Here is a 22,527-nt window from a genome sequence, read left to right on the forward strand (position 1 = left end):
CTCTAGTGGGTACCACCATTGAGCCAGCAGTGGAACAGAAATAAACTCTTATAAAGGAAACAAAGGATTCTCCACCTGGAGAGGAGCGGTGCGTTAACCCCCTCCTGATGCAGAGCTGCTCCCTTCATCTCTGGGCCATATCAGGGCCACTTTGATGGGCGTTTTGAGGGTTTAGTGGCAGCCTGAGGGACGGGCTGCGTCGCTTTCCTGTGGGGGGCTCGACTTTGCAGCCGAGTTGTTGCCTGGTGGTGGAGGTATCTCGCTGGGGCAAGATGTGCTTAATGGCCTCCGTCTGCTTCTGGACTTCAGAGAACTGAAGAGGCCACCTTGCAAGATGGGGGTGTCGAGAAAGTGTACTTTGTCGACATTCCACATCTCAGCAAGGTTTAGACAGAGATGGAGTTCCTGGGCCTCCAAGATGGACATCGTCTGGCTGAGGCATCAACCCCGGCTCAGAACTAACCTTGTGCAGTTCTTTTCAGTGCTTTGGCCTGGTGTACTTGCAGGATGGCATGCATCACATGCAAGGCGGAGGCGGCTGCTGTCGTCTTACAGGCCTTGGACGGGATATGTGTACGGTTCCGCTAGGTGGCGGCACTTTGTGGGCACTGCAATTGCATGCTCCACCTGGGGAATCTCCACGAGCCCCCTGGCGGCCCCACCATCAAAGTTAGTGAGATTGGAGGAGGCTGCGAAGAGGCTTTAATCAGTAAAAGGTGCCTTCCATGATTTCTGAACCTCCTCATGCACTTCTGAGAAGAAAGGCACTGGGGCGGAATGGATGCCCACAGTGGCCCAGACAAGCATGGCCGTCAATTCTGAATCCGACTCATGAATCTGGCATGAGTGACCACGCCCGAAAGGGGAAGCTCAGCCTCATCTTCCTCTCCAGAGGACAATAGCCCACTCTCCGATGCAGCTATCTACATCTAATCCAGGAGTTCAGAAAGACACGCTGGGTCCCCCATGAGAAGGACCCACACCATCCGGCAGCTCAACAGCACACGACACCACAGAGGAGCCAGTGGTCCATGGAGACTAGCCCAGCGGAAACGCTCCCACTGTAACCTTCAGGTCTCCCAGAGTGTAAACCATATGGCTCTGCTTTGTGCAGAGGCAGCGGGCTGGGTAACATGAAACGGGACTCTAGCCTTCACGAGAAAGGCGAGTCACGACCACAGTGTCGACATGGTCATGTTCTTGCAGTGAGGACATGAACTATCCACAAACGCCGCATGTGAGACAGCAGTGGCGGCCGTCAGATGAAGACAGGAAACGAAGGCATCCAGAAACACACTTTAAAAAGATGCTCGACGTCCGTTTTGCTCTTTTAGGGAAATTCTCTTTTATACTGAAGCGCCCAGTGGGAATCGCTGCACTTATCCGCTGGCGAAACACCGCTGAATGCGCCTTAGATCTTCCAGCTAAGAAAGATCCATTCTTCAACTCTTTTAGTAGGTGATTGGAAAGAGTGATTGCTGTGTGCAACCACTCAGCTCTGAAGCAAAAATCTGAAAGAGTGGATGCCTGCTGCCATCTTATATACATGTATGTACGGGGGAGTGGCTCAGCATGCAAATTCCACTCACCAATTCCATTAGCCGTTTTTCTAAAACTCAGAGGTGATTGGGGCTTCCAATTTTGACCACATTTGACCAACATAACGTTGTAGTGACTAACAGATGGGGAAGGTTCTTTATTGTAGAAAAGGGTTCTTTAGGTTATTAAAAGGTTCTTCAAGAAAAAAATGGTTATTTTAAGACCTTTTCACTGAAAGATTCTTTTGGGAATCAAAAATGGTTAGTCTATGGCATCACTGCAAAAACAACATTTTGGAACCTTTAGTTTTTAAGAGTGATACAGACATGTTGATTTTTCCATTTGATTCCCACATGCATCAATACAAATTCACATAGGACAAAAAATGTCATGTTTGGTATTTAGGCCACAGGCTCTCTTATGTGTTGCCACTTAGGCAAATTTTTGTTTGCTGTGTGTTTAATCACTGCAGCCCTGTTTGAAAAGTTCTCACACATTTCTTTTTAAAGATAAATGGTGTACAGTAGGCATGCATCACACAGGGGATGATACCAAATTTAAAGAGCACACAGACCCATTTATACAATGTGAATTTGATAAATATCACACACACATGCTCACACACACAGTGGCACACTGAGCATGATCTACTTAGCTACTCTAAGTAAGTGTGTGACCCCAAATGTGCTGTGCTGTTTCTCTACCTTCTTATAAACTAGTTTCTCACCTTGTTTGCCATTCATCTTTCTCTCCATCTTTCTTACAGACCTGCATTCATTCTGCTTAATCAGAAGTAAAAAAATTCACCTGCAGGAATAACAACCAAAAATGTGCAACATAAACGCAAAACACTACGTGCAACAAAGTATCTAACTGTATTTGTTTCTGTCTCTTTTTCTCTACTAAAAGTGAAGGTCATTGTTTCATTGCTACTGTTTTAGTATACACCGGTGTTCATAAGTTTGGGCTCACCAAGGCTACAATTTTTTTTATTGTGAAATATTATTGCGATGTTTTATTATTTTAATATATTTTAAAATGTAATTTTATTCCTGTGATGGCAAAGCTAAATTTTCAGCATCATTACTCCAGTCTGCAGTGTCACTTCAGAAATAATTATAATATGCTGAATTCTAAAATGTGAATTAATATGTATTCTAATCGCCTGTACTATATAGGCCTGTATAGTAACATTTAGTAATTTTTGCGCTAGTGACAAAGAAAAAAAAGCTAAAATATCAAGATACACAAAATAGCTTTACGTAACACCTCAGTTTGACAAAAGATTTTAATTACGAGCATTAATTGAGCCTCTTGTTGTGTTTCCATTATGTAAATGGGGTTGATGAGCTCTTCTGCTATTTTCACTGTAGACAATCAAGAGTCTCATCAACTACATCACAAGGACCAACTGCTGATTAACAGGTGTGTGCGTGTCCAGTAATGGAGTAGAGTCAAGATACAGCACAGACACAAGTAATCAATCAGGATACAGCAGATGTAGTGAGACCTAATTATAGCCTATATGCATAATGTTAGAGATGAGACTGTATCAACAACACAGACAGAAGCAACAGAAAATGAACATGCAGCTGTAATGGAACAGACATTATTTGATACAGAAAAGAAGAGAGGGATTGTACATGGGGGAAAGTGTGTCATTTATTTTCACCGCTGCCCAGGTGTGCTGATCAAAATGAGTAATGAGAGAGTTAGTGGAGCAGCACCTCAGAGAATACACTCACACACCATGCACATGCAAACACAAAACTCACAAAAAGAGAATTACGGAACAAAATACAAGCATTCTACTCAGAAAGAAAGAGCATTCAAGAGTTCATGCAAGATAATTTGCATGTTTCATGGGAACTGAACTGTTGGAGCACCATGCTGTACAAGTTGATCTATGGTAACCCTGTTTGTCCGCTACAGTATTTCTCCAGTGCAAAATTGTTTTCTTTATGCCAGAGTATTTACACTCATGGTACATGGTGTGTGCATTTGGCAGGGTCCTGTTTGAGTTTGTGACATTTGGCATCAAGCCCCTTGAAAACAGATCTCTCACACCCAAGAGGTCTTGAAGTCTCCTCGCCATTTCCTCAGATAGATTTTAGATGGTACACATAAGCCCTGCAGCCAACAAACAGGGAAGCTCCCTTTCTTACACACGTTCCTGTACCGTCCCATTCCAGAACCTCTGCACGAACAGATCGGGATGGTGGAAAACATCATCTGTTATTTCACCCGTGCCCTCAGAATGATTTATTTCATCTAGGGATCTATTTGTGATAATATGAGGGTTTACATGCAATCACGTAGACACAATATTATATTGCATATATGATGTCATCACATAACAATAGCTTTATTAAAATACACTTTTTATGTGCAGTTGTTTTTAATACATTCTGAGAATAGCGATGACTAGTGTAAAAACATGTATGCATATTTAACATGTTGTGTCGCATAATGTTGATGACTACACATGATTACAAGGTCTGTTAGATGCATTAGTTGCTGCACATGTTGCTGATTCATAAAGACACTACAGAAGTATGTTAGGTTAATTCCTTTTTTCTTCGTGGCTTTTTGTAAGTGAGGCAACAAGTTGGATGAGATGATGTTCAGTTTGATCTCATAGAAAACAACAACATGGACCGTAAGCCAAGGTGCTTTATGCCTCACTGAGACGAGGCGAACTGCTATCATTAGAAACACTTTGGGCCTCATTCATGAAACACGAGCAGAACTCATTTCTGTGTAGGCTTCTCTCTCTCTCTCTCTCTCTCTCTCTCATTTATTTGATGCAAAATACAATTATTACAATCTTAAATAACCTTTTCCAATTTTGAAATGTTTATATGTTAATGTCTTTTTCTTTGATTATCCTCCTCTCATTCCTCTTCTTCTTCATTTTATTAACTAATTAAATTAAACTATATTGATATAAAGTTCTTCTCAGCAATTGTTTAATTGTTTGCTTTGCAGGATCATGTTTGACTTCCCTTTTGTTTTTCTTTCTTCCGCCATGTTCTCTTTGGTTTTTTCTCTTGCACACATGAAAGATCACATTAATTTTTCTTTCAAGGAAAGATTATCATGAGAGACTGTTATGATTGGACAGATAAATAAAAGTCTCTTCTCCTCAAAGGGCTTTTGAGGCAACCATTCCAAAAGCACAGGCAAGTGTGTGTGCGCAAACTGTACACTTCCCCATCGTCTTGTCAGACCTTTGAATATAAAGTGTTAGCTGTGTGATTATGACACTATTGTGTATTTCAGTTGTATTAAATTGGACATTAATGTTTACCTGTATCTGGTCTGGTGGGTTTTTTTTGTGTGTGTGTGTTTTTTTACAATTGGAAAGTCACTGACCTCTGCAGTCCTGCCAATGTTGAAGTGCAATTTGAGATCCCTGCATTAGCAAATAGAACTTTGCTAATACTTTGTCATACTTGACATCGTAAAGTATGTGGGACTGAAAATATTAGAGATACCCAATGAGTGAAACCCATAAAAGACCTAAGAAATTCTGTTCACAGATGCATACCTGTGATATGGTGCCATCTTCTGTCAGTAGCCAACATTTTATTATTTGACATGTTGGATAGTCTTGAGGGGATATTGTCTTAATTGCGAAGATAATTATGAAGGGTTTTTGTTTGTGTGTTTGTTTGTTTTTGCTGTTTTTGTTCTTTGTTTTGTTTTTTAAAGACAAATAGGCTATTTAGTTGTCTTTACTGTTTTTACCATTTTTAAAAACGTCTCTGATACAATAAACTTAAGTTGGGATTTGTATTAGTTAATTTGCAAATATGCAAACGAAATGTAATCAAAATTATGATGTAAATTAAATTAGTTAATCATATTCCTTAAGATAATTTTTCAAAGTATATTTTTTGTGCACAAAATTAAGGTGGGTATTGAACGCTGAATATTCTAATTAATTTCTGTATTTCAACCCAGGATTTCAACATGTAAAAAGAGTGAATTTAATGATAAAATAAATGTTTCAGAATACTAACTTGTGCGACGTCTTTTTTGTAACCGTCCCTGCGTCCCAATCTGCATACTATCCACCCTATCTGCCCTAAATAGTATTGACAATTACTAATGTCACATACTATTTAGGATGGATAGTATGCACATTGGGACGCAGGCCGTGTTTTTCAAACGGGCAATGTGTATGGCGACTGATGATGACGTCACCAACGTACGACGTACGTTGGACTGTGTGAGGACCTCGCGGTGCATGGTTTGGAAACAGTACGAGGATTTCTTTGAAACAACAATAAAATCACCACAGGCATAAAGACTCGTATACAGGTAAAACACTATTATACATTGTGCATTTACATGTGATAGACAGAAATGAAATATTAATTAAATGAGCAATCCGGTCATTTGTTGTCTTACGTTTGGTGCGCGTTCAATTGCGTTAACAGCTTATTTTAAGGCTGTTCTCAACTTTTTATATATATTGTGACTGTCAGTAAATTACTAAATTGTTTTACTGTCTTACACATGCATAATGCATGTTTAACATACACTAATATGACCAGATTTCTGTAATGGAAACCGGGGACATTTCCTACTTCAGTGTTCAAAATCCCATTGAAATCTCACTTGTGATTATCTATGAATTTACCAACTATTATCTATACATTTTTGTGAAAATTATTACTAATTATTATTATACTATTATTCTAATTAATAATTATTATGATGCCTGTAAGAAAAGCCTAACTGGTTTTAATACAATTCACCAAAAATCACATTATGAAAAACCATAAGTTTACGTTAGTTAGTTTAACCATAAGTTCATAAACCATTCAAATGTTATTTTATGTTTGTGCTTTAGGAAATTGATCTTTACTATCCTTAATTACGGTTATCATTTTGAATTTTAGGCTCATTTTCAGCAGAAAGTATGTGAATTCTGCAAATATAATTGTTGCAAGTGTAATTGTTTAGTTCATCATTGTTTTATTATTTGTACATCGGGGTATACTTTCACCCATGTGGTATAGTTAAGGTGTGTGTGTGTGGGAATTACTGCGGAGTGTGTTGTGATTATGGAACTTTCGGATAAGTTTACAATTGTGTGTAAAACAATCCTGCACACTGTTTAGTTCCTGTTATATAGTGCCTACAAAATAGTTTTACTTTAATTAAGCATGAATAAGTTAGCATGAGACTACTTTGAATGTAGTTTGTCAGCTCTAGTCAAGGACAAGACACCAAAAATGGGGCAAATATTAGTAAAGGAGTAACAGTAACTTCAAGCCTATGAAACAAACAACATAAATAGAATTATAGGAATAAAATTGTTTTGCTTTTATATTTATGCATCTTAAAAGTAGCCACAGGTTTCCTAGATTACAGCTGTGTACATTTTTCTTGAGCAGCATTGAGTTCCCATGCATGCTGAACAGTTCTCTGCACAACTGTAGTACGGCTGGTTGGAAAATGCCATTTCAATCTGTTATGTCCCATCAGCGCTCATCAGCATGGAGACGGATCTTTATGATGAGTTCGGAAACTATATAGGACCGGAGCTGGACTCTGATGAAGATGAGGAACTAGATGCAGAGGACCGGGAGGCTGATGAGGTGTGTCTAAACTACACAAAATACACAAAAATAACTGCCAAAAATGATGTTTTATGTGTTAGTTGCAAGACAGTGTATAGTGGGATATAAGAATTGTTTTTCTTATTACAGGCAGATGAGGAGGATGATGATGAAGACCAGGCTGAGGTTGATGAGGAGGGTGGTGGTATGGAGGTGGTTTTGCATGAGGATAAAAAGTATTATCCCACAGCTGAGGAAGTTTATGGTCCTGAGGTGGAGACCATCGTCCAAGAAGAAGATACACAACCATTGACAGGTAACAGACATGCTGATGGAGTTTATGCACTACATGCACACCCAGTGCAAAATCCAGTTTCTCTGATTTGATTTTCTCCTCAGAGCCCATCATAAAACCTGTAAAGCTGAAGCAGTTTACTCTGATGGAGCAGGAGCTTCCATCCACAGTCTATGACATGGAGTGAGTTCAGTATTGTGTTGATTCTCTCTCTCCCCATATGTTTGAATTGCATATTCTTACATGCATGTCTGTCCGCAGGTTCCTTGCTGATTTAATGGACAGCTCAGAACTGATCCGAAATGTCACTTTGTGTGGACACTTACACCACGGCAAGGTAAAAGACATTATCATGCTTATTAGACAAAAGTGACAAATCTAATATTCATTATGATGATTTCATTCATTTTTTCAAAATGCATTTATCTCCCCATCCCAGACATGCTTTGTGGACTGCCTCATTGAACAGACTCATCCTGAAATCCGCAAGAGAGATGACTCTGATGTAAGTATATAGATAATGAATATAAATGTTTTGGTAACACTTTACAATGTTCATTAGTTAATGTATTAACTAACATGATCTAACCATGAGCAATACATTTGTTAATCTTTGTTAACGTTAGTTAATAAAAAAACACAGCTGTTCATGTTAGTTCACGGTGCATTAACTAATGTTAACAAGATTTTAATAAAGTATTAGTAAATGTTGAAATTAACATTAACAGAGATTATTAAATGCTGTATAAGTGCAGTTCATTATTAGTTCATGCTAACTAATGTAGTTAACTAATGTTAACTAATGAACCTTATTGTAAAGTGTTACCAATGTTTCTTTGCACATGCAGACAGAGGCGTCCTGTTTTTAAGATGGCATGCCATATTTGTTTAGCACTTACAGTCATGCAAAGGATATACTGTAATATTTATCTTTTATTTTTTGCAGCTACGATACACAGATATCCTCTTCACAGAGCAAGAGGTAAGAAATTACTTGTAATAAGATTACAAGCAAGCATTTATCTTGTGTTCTCATGGTATTCATAGTTTCATTCAATCATCTTTTTGTGTTTCCTCATAGAGGGGAGTTGGCATCAAGAGTGCTCCTGTAACCATGGTTCTACCTGACTCACGGGGCAAATCCTACCTCTTCAACATCATGGACACGCCAGGTACTTCCTGCCCTCTCTCAAATTTTGGTCGCCCCTCGTGAGGGTATCGCACAGTTGAAGCAGAGCTACGAACCGATTGCCCTAAACTCTGTTTTTCCCTCACTGCGCCTGCGCAACAACAGAAATTAAACTTTAATTCTGCAAGAAAGAAAACGAAAAGAGGGAGATCTTTAAGTTCTGTAGCTATCAAACTAGCTGCAATTTAGCAAACTGTTGCTTACCTTCAGTTCGTGTTGCAAAATGGATAAACCATATTACCCACGTTTTCCTAGCCACTTGCGTGTACATATACACCGGCGCCACTTTTATTAATTTACATGATCATTAATTTACTGGTTTCACTTTATTTATTCATTTATTTAATATTTATTTACTTAATTTTATTATCACAGGAAATCTGAACCGTTGTCCATCATTTTGCAGTTGGTGATAAAAAAAAAGTGTCACGTCGCAATACTGGAATTTTTTCCATTTTAAACCATGAAGGCGGGTCAGTGCACACAAGCAATGTGCAAACTTTACGCGAGAGTTATGCAGGTGAAGAAATCTCAAACCCCAGTCAATTATTCACTACAGAAAATTAAATAATTTCTCTCAGAGACAACAAGAGATAAATCCTACATCAAAATGCTGATAACGTTATATTACTAGGCCTATCTTAATTTATTTTAATAACATTTCTCTTGTGGCCCATATACGTAGTGAAAAATCAGAAGAGAAGTATTTCGTGTTAAGTTATTGAAATAAAGCTGCTCTTAATTTTCATTGATGACTGATTATTGCAGTGTTTGGACATATTAATGTTAATAATTTTAATTATAGGCCTCTAATTCATTGTATAATAGACCTAAATATTTTTAAATCATTTATAATTTAATAGGCCTACATAAATTGAAAATGCTATATCCTCTTGATATCGATAGCTAATGCTTTTGACTATATCTCTGGATACATATAGGCCTATGGTCTGTCTGCTCTACCTGGCACGGGGGTTTATCGCGCATATTTCGCACGTATAGTGTGAGCAGACAACTCGCAGCTCGACGATCGGACCGTATAGTGTGAGCACACAAATCTTGAGCTTTGGCTTTACATCCCATGAGATCTACTTGTACATTGTGAGTTGGTAACCTTGCTGAAATTGCACAGAAATCACACCGTGTATGCCCCCCTTAAGAGACATGCCATTGAAAAACAAGAAATAGCTGGACGTGCTGGTTTTAGCCTCATCACTGGCTACAGCCACGTCCTCATCTCATATATGAAACGCCTCCGATACACAACTACCTGCTAATGTGCTCACATTCGTGTAAAGTAGCCTTGAAATGCACAAGATATAGTACCTTCATTGCCTTGTAGATGGCGGTATTGCTTCTTTTGTAACAAAGTGCTGCAGAAAAAGTTAGGTGCCATGCAAAATGTTTTGGAGTAAAGAGTAAAAGTTGTTAATGTCTTTGATACTCAATGTACCGTAAAGTACAGTAACTAATTACATTATCTCTTTACGCCACTGCTTATCTGTTTAAAATTCCACTAAGTACACAGTATATTTGCACACTACTGTGCAAAAGCATTTGACTTATATCTTATACGCCTCTTCAGGTCATGTGAATTTCTCTGATGAAGTGACATCTGCAGTCAGACTGTCCGACGGCATTGTGCTTTTTATCGATGCTGCCGAGGGGGTGAGTTCACATTCACATACACACATACATGGTTTACTGCTGATGTCAAGATTTTCGCTTCATGACTGTCATTAGTATGTCTTTGTTATTGAAATTCAAGAAATAAATCATTTTCTAGGCTTATTATATTGTATTTTTCAAATGAAACTAGCTGTTATAAAAAGTATAAACTTTTTAGTGTGTTTTTAACAGTCTGTTTGCATGTGTTCAGGTGATGCTGAACACTGAGCGGCTGATCAAGCACGCAGTGCAGGAGAGGTTGGCTATCACTATCTGTATTAATAAAGTAGATCGTCTGATCGTGGAGCTCAAGCTGCCCCCTACTGATGCCTACTACAAACTTCGCCACATTGTGGATGAGGTCAACGGCTTGCTGAGGTACTCTACAATACTTAAAAGAAAACATTTTTGTTGATAAAAACATGCTATTTGAGACCAATCCTAGATCTGGAAGCCTAGAACTATTTGTATTTCATCTGCTCATATTTTAGCTTATAGCTGTTGAGCCTCATGAGTTGAATTGTTTTAGCGAGCAGTTTTGTCTGAAATACTAGAGATTAAATCTCTCTGTTTCTCTCTCTGGCAGCACATACTCCACAGATGAATCTGTGATTGTGTCTCCCCTGTTGGGAAACGTGTGTTTCGCTTCCTCGCAATACAGCATCTGCTTCACTCTTGGCTCCTTCGCCAAAATCTATTCAGACACCTACGGTGAGACATACACAAACCTATAGTTCAAATGCATACTTAATGATTTTGTCTGAAAACATAAACTTTTTTTTTTACTCTTTTGTTTTACAGGTGATATCAATTACATGGAGTTTTCTAAAAGGCTGTGGGGAGACATTTACTTCAACCCTAAAACGTGAGACAAAAAAAAAAATTTTGATTAATGGCAGCATTTTTTTTGGTTTCTTTTTTTTGTAACTGGTTGTGTTCTGTGCCTATCAGGAGGAAATTCACAAAGAAAGCCCCCAACAGCAACTCTCAGCGCAGCTTTGTTGAGTTTGTGCTGGAGCCGCTGTACAAGATTCTTTCTCAGGTAAGATATAATTTATTCATGCATCTTTAACTTGGGCAATATTTCTACACATTTAGACAGATGTAGGCAGTCAAACACGCACACATATCCAGGCTCTGCAACTGTGTTGTGTCTGTAGGTGGTGGGGGATGTGGATACGTCTCTCCCTCGTGTCTTGGATGAGCTCGGCATTCATCTGACCAAAGAGGAGTTAAAGCTCAACATCAGACCTCTGCTACGTCTCGTCTGTAACCGCTTCTTTGGAGAGTTTACAGGTGAGTGTCATTTTGTGCTGCTGTGCTATTGCGTTGAATTATAGTTCTTGACCATGTGGGGTGTGTTCGGTCTAATAATGTGTGCAAATTCAACAGGCTTTGTGGACATGTGTGTGCAACACATACCTTCTCCTCAGGGGGGAGCAAGAGCCAAGATAGAGCACAGCTACACAGGGGGACTGGATTCAGACCTCGGAGAGACAATGTCTGAGTGTGACCCTGATGTAAGTGTGGGATCTACAGAGGTTGTTATCAGTGTTTTGATGTTGAACTTGTTAGAGAACAAAATCATCACGTTATACACTACTGTTCAAAAGTTTGGGCTTGTAAGATTTTTGTAATGTTTTTTAAAGAAGCCTCTTATGCTCAACAAGGCTGCATTTATTTGATAAAAATGCTGAATTTTCAGCATCATTACTCCAGTCTTCAGTGTCACATGATCCTTCAGAAATCATTCTAATATACCAGTTTGGTGCTCAAAAAGCATTTCTTAAAATGATCAATGTTGAGAACAGTTGTGCAGGTTAACAGGATTATTTGAATAGAAACTTCAAAAGAACATAATTTATTTTTAAATAGAAATAGAAAATCTTTTGTAACTTTGTAAACGTCTTTACTTTAATTTTGAACAATTTACTGCATCCTTGCTGAATAAAAGTACTAATTTCTTTAAAAAAAAAAAAATACAAATAAATACAAATAATCATACTGCCCCTAAACTTTTGATTGGTAGTGAATATGAATTAGCACAAAATATAAATGGAAGTCATTGCTTTTAGGGAAGCAACTATAGCTCTTCTATTAGATAAATAATAAATAGCTTGTGGTTTAGAGCACACAGACAAAACGCTGTGGCTGATGCTTTATGTCTAGGAGCGACAGCTTGTCAGGCAGTTCTGGAGTAACCAATCATTTTGATGACAAGCTAAGGCTTCAGCATTTCAGAATGAGCAGTCCAAAATGTTGTTTGTTTGGCCGTTTCTTGAATTTATCCAGTAAATGTAGTTAATGTACATATCATCTTACTGAATAAAACATAAAAATGTATCCACTTCAAGCAAGCCTACAAAAAAATCACTAAGTCAAACTTGTTTTCCTTTCTAAGGGTCCACTGATGTGTCACACCACTAAGATGTTCAGCACAGACGACGGCGTTCAGTTCCACGCGTTTGGTCGAGTCCTGAGTGGAACCCTGCAGGCGGGCCAGCCGGTGAAGGTTCTGGGAGAAAACTACAGCCTGGAGGATGAGGAGGACTCACAGATCTGCACTATTGGACGCCTTTGGATTTCTGTCGCTAGGTGACTGTCACACTCGGACATTCTGATAATAAGCTAATTTTTTGCTTGCATCATTATACAGCAGTGATTCTCAATGCTTTTTGACTCCACGTCCACAACAATATTTGAAGGCTTTATGACCTTTCCAGTTGTTTATTATTTACTGGATAAGTATTAAGGATAAGGATTTTTTTAAATATTTGCGCTCAATTTCTGCCCCCTAAATTATTTTAGAGCTTGGCATAACTAGAAAAATGTATATTCATTCGAAAAATGCCCGTGCGGTTGTATGATTTTATGAATTTACATGACATATCCAGGTCTAGGTCCAAATATCTAGGTCCAAATCGCACTTTAAAAATTAGGCTTCTCCTTATATTCAGGTTTTTCAAGACAAGTTTTGTGTTGACGGAGGTGAATTAAATCAAGAAATATCTTGATTTTTAGTTTTGGCTTGTTCTAAATATTTTAAGTAATCTTGAAGGCCCCCTTGGATGTTTGCTGAGCCCCCCTGGTTGAGAAACGCTGATTTATATACACTGTAAAAATTACGAAGTTCTGATTAAAACAAAGATTACTGTAACTGTTTCTTGTTTTACAAGAAAATACTTCAGTCTTTCACATTTAATTCATTGTGTTATCTGCCGTTCCTTTGTGAATGTTGTTTCAAAGTTTGGGAATATTGTTGACTTGACTTGACTCAAAGTATATCCTACACCAAAAGTAATGTTTGTAAATGTTATGTTTAATGTGTTTATGCAAGGTACCAGATTGAAGTGAATCGTGTTCCTGCTGGTAACTGGGTGCTGATCGAGGGCTGCGACCAGCCTATCGTTAAAACGGCCACAATCACAGAGCCCCGTGGAAATGAAGAGGTGGGAAAGAGAGATATCTATTTGAAACTGAGCAGTGATCATTTATGAGGGATTGGATGTTGAATGTGCTTTGCATTGTGAATAGGCTCAGATCTTCAGGCCGTTGAAGTTTAACACTGCGTCAGTGATAAAAATAGCTGTGGAACCAGTCAATCCCTCAGAACTGCCCAAGATGTTGGATGGACTCAGAAAAGTCAACAAGAGTTATCCTTCACTTACAACAAAGGTAACACACTTTAGAACAAATCACGCTACCAATATTGTTTTAAAGCCATATTTCTTTCATGTGTTAAACCTTGAGACCAAACTAGATGCCGCATATACTTGAGTGGCAATGAGCAGGGTTACTTGATAAAATTTCGGCTCTTTGTTTAGTGTACAGAGATGTATTGCAACCGTTTTACTGACTTGTTTCGTATTAATCTGTGCTGGTTTCTTTGTGTGTTCAGGTGGAAGAGTCAGGTGAACACGTGATTCTTGGCACAGGTGAGCTGTACCTGGACTGTGTAATGCACGACCTGCGGAAGATGTACTCTGAGATTGATATCAAGGTGCTTTTTTGCTCTCATAAAATTTTCCTTTTACTCTCATCTCTTCTTGCCCTCTTCACTTCATTTACATGTGATTTATCTTTGACTTCTCAATAGGTAGCTGACCCTGTGGTGACTTTCTGCGAGACTGTGGTGGAGACATCCTCCCTGAAGTGTTTTGCTGAAACACCCAATAAAAAGTGAGGAACAAACTTTCTGTATCTCAACACCACCTTTTAGAAATCCATTTTTGCTGAAATGTGACCTGTAAAAGTTTTGACAGGATAACAAATTGGTTCAGATATGTTTGTCTCATTTGTGTTTCTCTGTGTGTGTGTGTGTGTAATTGTCAGGAATAAGATCACCATGATTGCCGAGCCGTTGGAGAAGGGTCTAGCCGAAGACATTGAGAACGAGGTGGTGCAGATCACATGGAACAGGTAGAATAACATCTCAGAACTATAGAAAACGTATGGGTTATATATAACACAAATGTGTCTCTCTTAGCCAAGTACAAAAAAGTTGGAAATTAATGTGACAATTTTTATTTTCCTATCATACAAACATAATTTTTGTATTGCTCTGGTGTAAGGCCCTTAAGGGTTAAAGGGTTAGTTCACCCGTCATTAATTACTCACCCTCCTGTCTGTTCATCGTATAAAGCAGTCGTGTCTCTTCAGAAATTTTGAACTAAACTGGATCATATGGATTAGTTTTACGATCAAGCTTTTTGAAGTGTCAGTTGTGTTGTCTCAGATTTCATCAAAAAGATCTTCATTTGTATTTCGAAGATGAACGAAAGGCTTACAGTAAATTATGAAAGAATGTTAATTTTTGGGTGAACTAACCCTTATGTTGGGGTGTTGGGGTTGGGGTCGGTAAGATTTCGGTTTCAGACAAATGCTGTTCTTCTGAACTTTTATGTTCATCAAAAAATCCTGAAAAATCACGGTTTCCACAAAAATATTGAGCAAATATTGAACTGTTTTTAACATAAAATAAAAGAATTTTAAATTGTAATAATGTTTCACAATATTACTGTTTATACTGTATTTTTGATCAAATAAATTCAGCCTTGGTAAGCATAAGAGACTTCTTTCAAAAACATTTAGTTAAAAACATTACCAATCCCAAACTTTTGAATGGTAGTGTATAGTGGTGCTGTTTCACCTATAATCTGTTAACCAACTTAAAACATACCCCTCTTTCTCCCTATAGGAAAAAGTTGGGAGAGTTTTTCCAGACCAAGTATGACTGGGATTTGCTAGCAGCTCGTTCCATTTGGGCTTTTGGACCTGACACGACTGGGCCCAACATCTTAGTAGACGATACTTTGCCCTCTGAGGTAATTTACACATCAGCTGACACTAATTGTGTTTGGCGAGGTTCATTTATTTTTCATTGAATCTAATACAATTCTACTGTAATTGGATTGCAAATGAATGAAATTTAGGATAGATTTAATGTCATATCGCCTACGACTGTATTGACATTTATACTTAAAAATAGTGCCTTTGGCCATTTGAGTTTGCATATCTGTTGAAGTCTTTTGGCATGGATGTGTTGGTGTGTTATTATCTGGTGTTTGTTTTGTCAGGCAAGCAGAGGGTGTGAAAAATATTGTCGTTTGTGATTGCATGTGACACCATCTATCTATTTTTGTGAGAGGTCAGGCAAGTTGTTGACCGTTGAATGACTCTAAATGATCTGTTCTCTTTTTCTGTGCGTGTTGTAGGTAGATAAAGCTCTCCTCGGCTCAGTGAAGGACAGCATTGTACAGGGCTTCCAGTGGGGCACACGCGAGGGTCCTTTATGTGATGAACGTAAGCCATTGTAAAACACTATATGAGTTCTCTGTGATTTTGAAGGCAAAATAGGCGTTAAAAAAACCCACCATGCTGTCAATAAAATACTCTTGAATAGCAAATGAATATTTAAATGCATATCTACTATATTTCATTAATGGTTGATTGTTCACTTATATCGGTCAGTACTGGACATTGTGCATGATCATTTTCCTTGCTTTAACGTTTAGATTAAACAATCTTTAAAAAACCCCAATGTAAAAACTAGGGATGCTCATAATTAACTCGTTAACTGACAGTAAGAATTTTGTCTGATTAATATGGTTTAAAAGGTAATTGAAAGTGTTTTTTCAATGTGTTTTAAAAATGTTTGCTGCATGTTTTAAAAAAAATGCTACATATATCAAATTGGGTTTTTGAGAAAAAAAAAAAAATGTTATTCAGAATTCAGGCATATCAGAATGTTAATATTGGTATATATATTTATAGTCTATAATAAATATGGTTCTTTGTCAATCCTTGCATTCAGCAATCCGCAACGTGAAATTTAAGATCCTAGATGCCGTGATCGCACAGGAACCGCTGCACAGAGGAGGAGGACAGGTCATCCCTACAGCTCGCAGAGTCGTCTACTCTGCCTTTCTCATGGTAATCTATCCTTTAATAGGTCTGTTTAGTCACCTCTCTTTCTTCCCATCTTCCTCTGTTTCCTTTTCTACTTAATCATTGTTTCCATTAGTCTTATTGGATGTTTCATTTAATTACGTGATCCATTAACTCGGTTCAGTAGATTAAGTTGATTATCGTAATTGGTTTCTCACTCACTCACCCTCTTTTGTTTTTTTTCCTTACTTTGTGATTGGTTTCTGCAGGCCACGCCCAGGCTGATGGAGCCTTATTACTTTGTGGAGGTTCAGGCTCCTGCTGACTGCGTTTCTGCCGTGTACACGGTGCTGGCACGCAGGAGGTAAAATACACACACAGAATGAGGACATTGCTGACTTGTCAGTAAACACACACTCGCATTAAGCAGATTGTTGCTCAAGGCAGCAAAAGTCAGCAAGTCTCTAATAAAGACGGTCTCCTTTTAGAATGAGCCTCTGACTGATCTCTTGTCTCTGTGTCCCGTAGAGGTCATGTGACGCAGGATGCCCCAATCCCTGGCTCTCCTCTCTACACCATCAAGGCTTTCATACCAGCTATTGACTCGTTTGGTTTTGAAACCGATCTCCGCACGCACACGCAGGGCCAGGCCTTTGCGCTCAGTGTGTTCCATCACTGGCAGGTACAATCGCACCCACGTTTTTTTCCTTCTCTCTCTCTTTCGTGTGCGTTTGAATGAGTACAAGAGGGATTGTGTGTATGTAAAAAATCCTGTCAAAAACACACCCATTTCACCCAACAATGAAAATAAATCCTGGTTAAATTTTGGTTTAAAAAAAATTGTTTTAGAAAGTCTTCCATTTCTTTACCAAAATATGATTTTCAGTTTTAATTTCTTATTTTTATTTATTTATTTATTTACAATTATTACTTTTATTAGGGAAAAATGTGACATGGGCATCCTTTTGATTTTTATGATTTTTCTTTCCCATAATGACAAATTTATGGCAATTAATTAAGCACAGTAATAGGAAAATATACATTAAATTAATTGCTAAATTATTAATCCTTTATTAAATTATTTTGATTAATAATACATTAATGTATTCTGTTTTTTGTTTTTGTTTTATAATTTGTTTATTAAAATTGTATTAAAAGTATTCTTATGGTGAGAAACTGAGATTTACCAATTGGAAAATAGATAAATTGGTTAAAGAAATTGTATTACTTTTTTATGGCAATTAAGCACAGTAATGTGAGAAATACATTTAAATTGATCTTTGATAAATGATGATTTATTTATTTATTTTTTTGCTAATAGATTCATTGTACTATTGTTATTCAAATTAATTAGCAGATGCTGTTTTTTTTTATTACAAATTGTATTACAGTATTTCTACTACAAGAACCTAATGAGATTTACCATTTGAAATTAGTAATAGAAACTTTTTGATGCATTACTGTAATGAAAATTTGGAAGGAAATGTAGAAATATTTAAGAAACTAGTTTTTTTTGTATGCTGATGTAAAAATTGTATCACAGTACTTTGAACCAAGATAATTTCATTAGAACCGCTTTTAAGAATATTGTAAATGACAAAAAATATAGTAATGAGAATTTTAGAAAAATATGCAAAAATTTTCTTTATGCAAAATACGATTTCTTTCCTTTTCATTTTGGGGTAAAATGTGACTTGGACATGTTTGCATAGGATTCTCCTGTGTGTGCGTGGGTCTGGTCTGTGTGTGTGTGAGTTGATGTGCTCTGATGTGTTTGATGTTGAGTAGCAGAAGTTCGAGTCAGCAGCAGCTTATCTCGGACTCCCTTTGCCTTTAACACTGTTTCTGTGTGTGTGTTTGTCACATGGTATTAGATTTTCACGACTGTCCTGAGTAATTATTGTCTCTGCCCCTCATTCTAGATTGTTCCCGGTGATCCTCTGGATAAGAGCATTGTGATTCGTCCTCTAGAGCCTCAGCCGGCCCCTCATCTAGCCAGAGAGTTTATGATCAAAACCCGCAGGCGCAAAGTAAGAAATGTTTGACGTCTCTGAAGTTTCAATCAACTTGTTTAGTTTGAATATGCATCATATATCATCATATATCAACGTCATCTCTCTTCTTCCTCCAGGGTTTGAGTGAGGACGTTAGTATCAGCAAGTTCTTCGATGACCCTATGTTGTTGGAGCTGGCCAAACAGGATGTGGTGCTCAACTACCCGATGTGATGAGACAAATGAACTTAACTTATCCCATCATTCCCCTTCAGCTTCACCGGACTTGCCCCTATTGCGAATCAATCCAGTTCTGTATGATGGAATATAAAAACAGTTTTTTTTTATATGCAAAGTGCTAGAAACATCAACACTGATTTCTGTTACCCCAGACTCCCCTAAATTAACCTGTGACCTCCATGTGCATCCTTACAGTCTTGCCCTGTTTATTTTTATATTTGACAAGTGTTTTTGTAGTATAAGATGATGCGAGGACAGGCAAGTCTTTTTGGAATGTGTCTGAAATCTCTGTAAAATCTTGCATCATTTTTGTAAGTGTGATTAAAAGGATTTGGCCTGTGGATCTGTGTTTGAGTTCATTATGGATGTATTCTTTATGATATCCATGAAGGTGATAGCCATTGTACTTCTCAAGGCTTGCAGACACTTTGATGTGAAGGAAAGGTGGTTTTGATATGCAGTATGAAAGCATGCTCAAACTTTGCAGGAGAATATTCAACACTGGAGATACTTGGGGATCATTCAGTGAATACAGAATAAATCTGAAGTACATACAAAGGGCAGGAGATGTACATCTGCATACATACGTGTAAAAACAGATTGGTTTGTGTCTGTCACACTGTCTGCCAGATGCAGAAGCAGAACTGAGGGAGGTCGACACGAGTGAAGGCCATTCAACAGACAGAAGTCTGACATTTAAGTGAATGTCACAGATGTCTTTCTGTTTTTCATGATTACTCTGAGTTGCGAGAGTTGGTTATTTGCATTTATATTGAATGAAACTCAGTTCAGTTCTGTATTTAAACTAATCTAAACCAGAAACTAATAAAGCTATGAATAAAGTTTAAACAGGAAAATCATACAGAATGACATGAGAGTGAGTGAATGATTTAATATACATTTTTTAGTACTATCCCGGTTACACTATAACAAGGTCTCATTTGTTAGCATTAGTTTACATTAACTAACAATGAAAAAATACTTTCATTTATTAATCTTAGTGTTAATTTCAACATTTACTAGTACATTATTGAAATCAAAATTTGTATCGATTAATATTATGGACCTGAGCTAACATGAATGAACAATTAACAGTTGTATTTTTATTAACTAAGATTAATAAATACTGTAACAAATGTATTGCTCATTGTTAGTTATTGCATTAACCATAATGAATGGACCTTATAAGTGTTATTGCTATCCCTATAAAAAGAAAAGAAAAAGTATATAAAGTTCAATTAAAAAGTTAATGAAAAGTAAGTAAACAGTATGTTAATATTTTGAACTTTACTGCCATATTTTTGGACATTCATCTAATCAGTCTGGCTGAAGAGAAGTTTCTGAATGTCAGAGAGAATCATAGATTTAATTCAGAGACGGCGAGTTTCAATGCATGTGTCATTGGGTAAAATGGTGATGAATAATCAGTTCGGACTACGTTGCTGCTGCCTTCATGAATGATGTGTGTTTGTGTGTGTGATGTAAATATGTGAGATGGTTCTGGCAGCATGAGTGACAGACTTTATAAGAGGCTCTCTCATGCACTGCACATACCACTTGCATAATAAAATATCTGTCAACACTTAAAGCCTTATAGTTGCCAGAAACATGTCAGAGAACACAGTGTTTCTTGATCTCACCACAAAGAAATACACAATGTTCCTGTGGAAAGTTTAAGGTTTTGATACTCCAGCCAGCAGTGAGGTGGTTTCATTAAACAATTTAACTTGAATGTCAAGGGGAAAAGATAACGAGAGAAAAGGGAGGAAGGATTGAATACCAGGATCACTTTCTCACAAGATGAATGGTGAAATGAAATTCTGATTGAATGTCTTCTCCTAAGGTTTTGTCTTACTGGTGTATTTTTTCTATATTTAGAAGCGATTTTCAAATTGTGCTCAAAGGTTCTGTGTGAATGTGTGCTTCGGCACGTTTCACATTCACTGCCATCAGAGCAGATGCCCTGGGCTCCACACAGTCACACTGCATGTACACACACATATTCTACCCCAGAGTCAGAAAACTGTCATAATACTTTCACAAACTTGTTAGATACACTTCATGATTGACACAACACAGAAATATGTACGGTTAATTTCTAAGGTCTAAGTCAAATATGTGCTTTATAGACATTCACGTTGCTTTCAGTATAAGCGTTTGTATTTAAGGATGTTTACCTTTATCGCTGGCATCTTACCTTGTATCTCCAGACGTTTTCTTCCATCCAATGACATATACTTCCTCCATTCTATCTCAGCCAATCAAAAAAGATGGTGTTGTCAATCTGGTATTGTTTCATAGTGCTTTGACGGGGCTTTGGTTCAGTGTTCATGAATGAATGTTTCTGTTTATTAGACTTTTATATCTTTAATATCCAAGCATGAATGATTATACTGTATGACCTGTAGTGCAGTAGTTATATGGGCTAAATGTTATTTAACTTTTTATGTGATTTAATTTTTTTTTTTTTTGTTATTTTTTTTGTTATTTTTGGAGCTTCAAAGACACTGGTCAACATTTAATTTTAATGATTTAGAAAAGAGAAACTAACTTTCTGCCTAATTCCTCCTTTCATGGTCAAGAAAAACATACAGGTTTGGAACAACGTAAATTATTGTTTTTGAGGGAACTAGGCTTTTAAGTCAGGCCTCCCTGCATGTCCAGTTAAATTACTACTGCTCTTCTCCACTCACACCTCAACCTCTTCATGACCCTCTGTCATAAGAACTGCAAAGAACCCAGTCATGACACCACATGAGGGCAGCGTTTCTTACAGCAATATGAAATATACAGCGCACGGGCTTTGTTTGGAATGCAACCTATTTCTAACTGCATACTGCATTGTATACATATGCCTACTGTTTTAACATTTACATTTAATCATTTATCAGATGCTTTTAACCCAAGCAACTTCCAATTGAGAAGGACAACAGAAGCAATCAAATCAACAGCATATATAAATAGATCAAATAGAAATAGAATAGAAAGTGTTAATATTAATGGGTCAAGTGTTGACAAAAAGAGGCTATTCTATTTCTTGAAAATGGCTACGGACTCAGCAGCTCAGATTGAGTTAATTAGGTCATTCCACCAGCAGGGAACAGGTGAAGGTCTGTGAAAGTGATTTTGTGCCTCTTTGAGATGGCACCACAAGGCGCTGTTCACTTGCAGAACGCAAGCTTCTGGAGGGCACATAAGTCTGAAGTAGTGAATTTAGGAATGGGTATGCAGAGCCAGTGGTCGTTCTGTAGGCAAACATCAGTGCCTTGAATTTGATGCGAGCAGCTATTGGCTACCAGGGTAAATTGATGAATAGAGGTGTGACGTGCGCTCTCTTCGACTCATTTAAGACCATTCTTGCCGCTGCATTTTGAATCAGTTGCAGAGGTTTAACAGTACATGCTGGAAGGCCTGCCAAGAGAGCATTACTATAGTCCAGTCTGGATAAAACAAGAGCTTGGACAAGGAATTGTGTAGCATGCTCCAATAGGAAGGGCCTGATCTTCTTAATGTTGTATAAGGCAAATCTGCAGCACTGGGCCATTCAAGCAATGTGGTCTGTGAAGTTTAACTGATTATCAATCACAACTCTGAGGTTTCTGGCTGTCCTGGATGGAGTTATGGATGACAACCCTAGCTGAAT

General features: G+C 37.7%; 1 protein-coding gene across 1 annotated transcript; it reads left to right on the forward strand.

Moving 5' to 3' along the window:
• Positions 1-5,694: 5,694 nt before the first annotated feature.
• eftud2 (elongation factor Tu GTP binding domain containing 2) lies at positions 5,695-19,225 on the forward strand. Its single transcript, XM_084413868.1, has 28 exons — positions 5,695-5,865; positions 7,039-7,151; positions 7,263-7,428; positions 7,512-7,590; positions 7,669-7,744; positions 7,847-7,912; positions 8,354-8,389; positions 8,489-8,579; positions 10,182-10,264; positions 10,476-10,642; positions 10,851-10,975; positions 11,066-11,129; positions 11,216-11,306; positions 11,425-11,560; positions 11,657-11,784; positions 12,666-12,859; positions 13,602-13,713; positions 13,799-13,939; positions 14,163-14,264; positions 14,361-14,443; positions 14,597-14,683; positions 15,462-15,588; positions 15,979-16,066; positions 16,578-16,696; positions 16,921-17,015; positions 17,180-17,333; positions 18,574-18,681; positions 18,783-19,225. Exons 2-28 carry the CDS (start codon positions 7,050-7,052, stop codon positions 18,876-18,878), a joined length of 2,916 nt encoding a protein of 971 aa, XP_084269994.1. The 5' UTR covers positions 5,695-5,865; positions 7,039-7,049; the 3' UTR covers positions 18,879-19,225.
• The last annotated feature ends 3,302 nt before the right edge of the window (positions 19,226-22,527 follow it).

Source organism: Rutilus rutilus (assembly GCF_951802725.1).
Source record: "Rutilus rutilus genome assembly, chromosome: 1".
In the NCBI taxonomy this organism is placed as follows: domain Eukaryota; kingdom Metazoa; phylum Chordata; class Actinopteri; order Cypriniformes; family Leuciscidae; genus Rutilus; species Rutilus rutilus.

Bases quoted from the DNA above. Each gene is read 5' to 3' on its own strand.
- eftud2 (XM_084413868.1), top strand. From the start codon at position 7,050: ATGGAGACGGATCTTTATGATGAGTTCGGAAACTATATAGGACCGGAG. The intron at 10,643-10,850 runs GTACTCTACAAT...TCTCTCTGGCAG, and splicing joins GAGGTCAACGGCTTGCTGAG to CACATACTCCACAGATGAAT. The intron at 12,860-13,601 runs GTGACTGTCACA...TGTTTATGCAAG, and splicing joins CTTTGGATTTCTGTCGCTAG to GTACCAGATTGAAGTGAATC.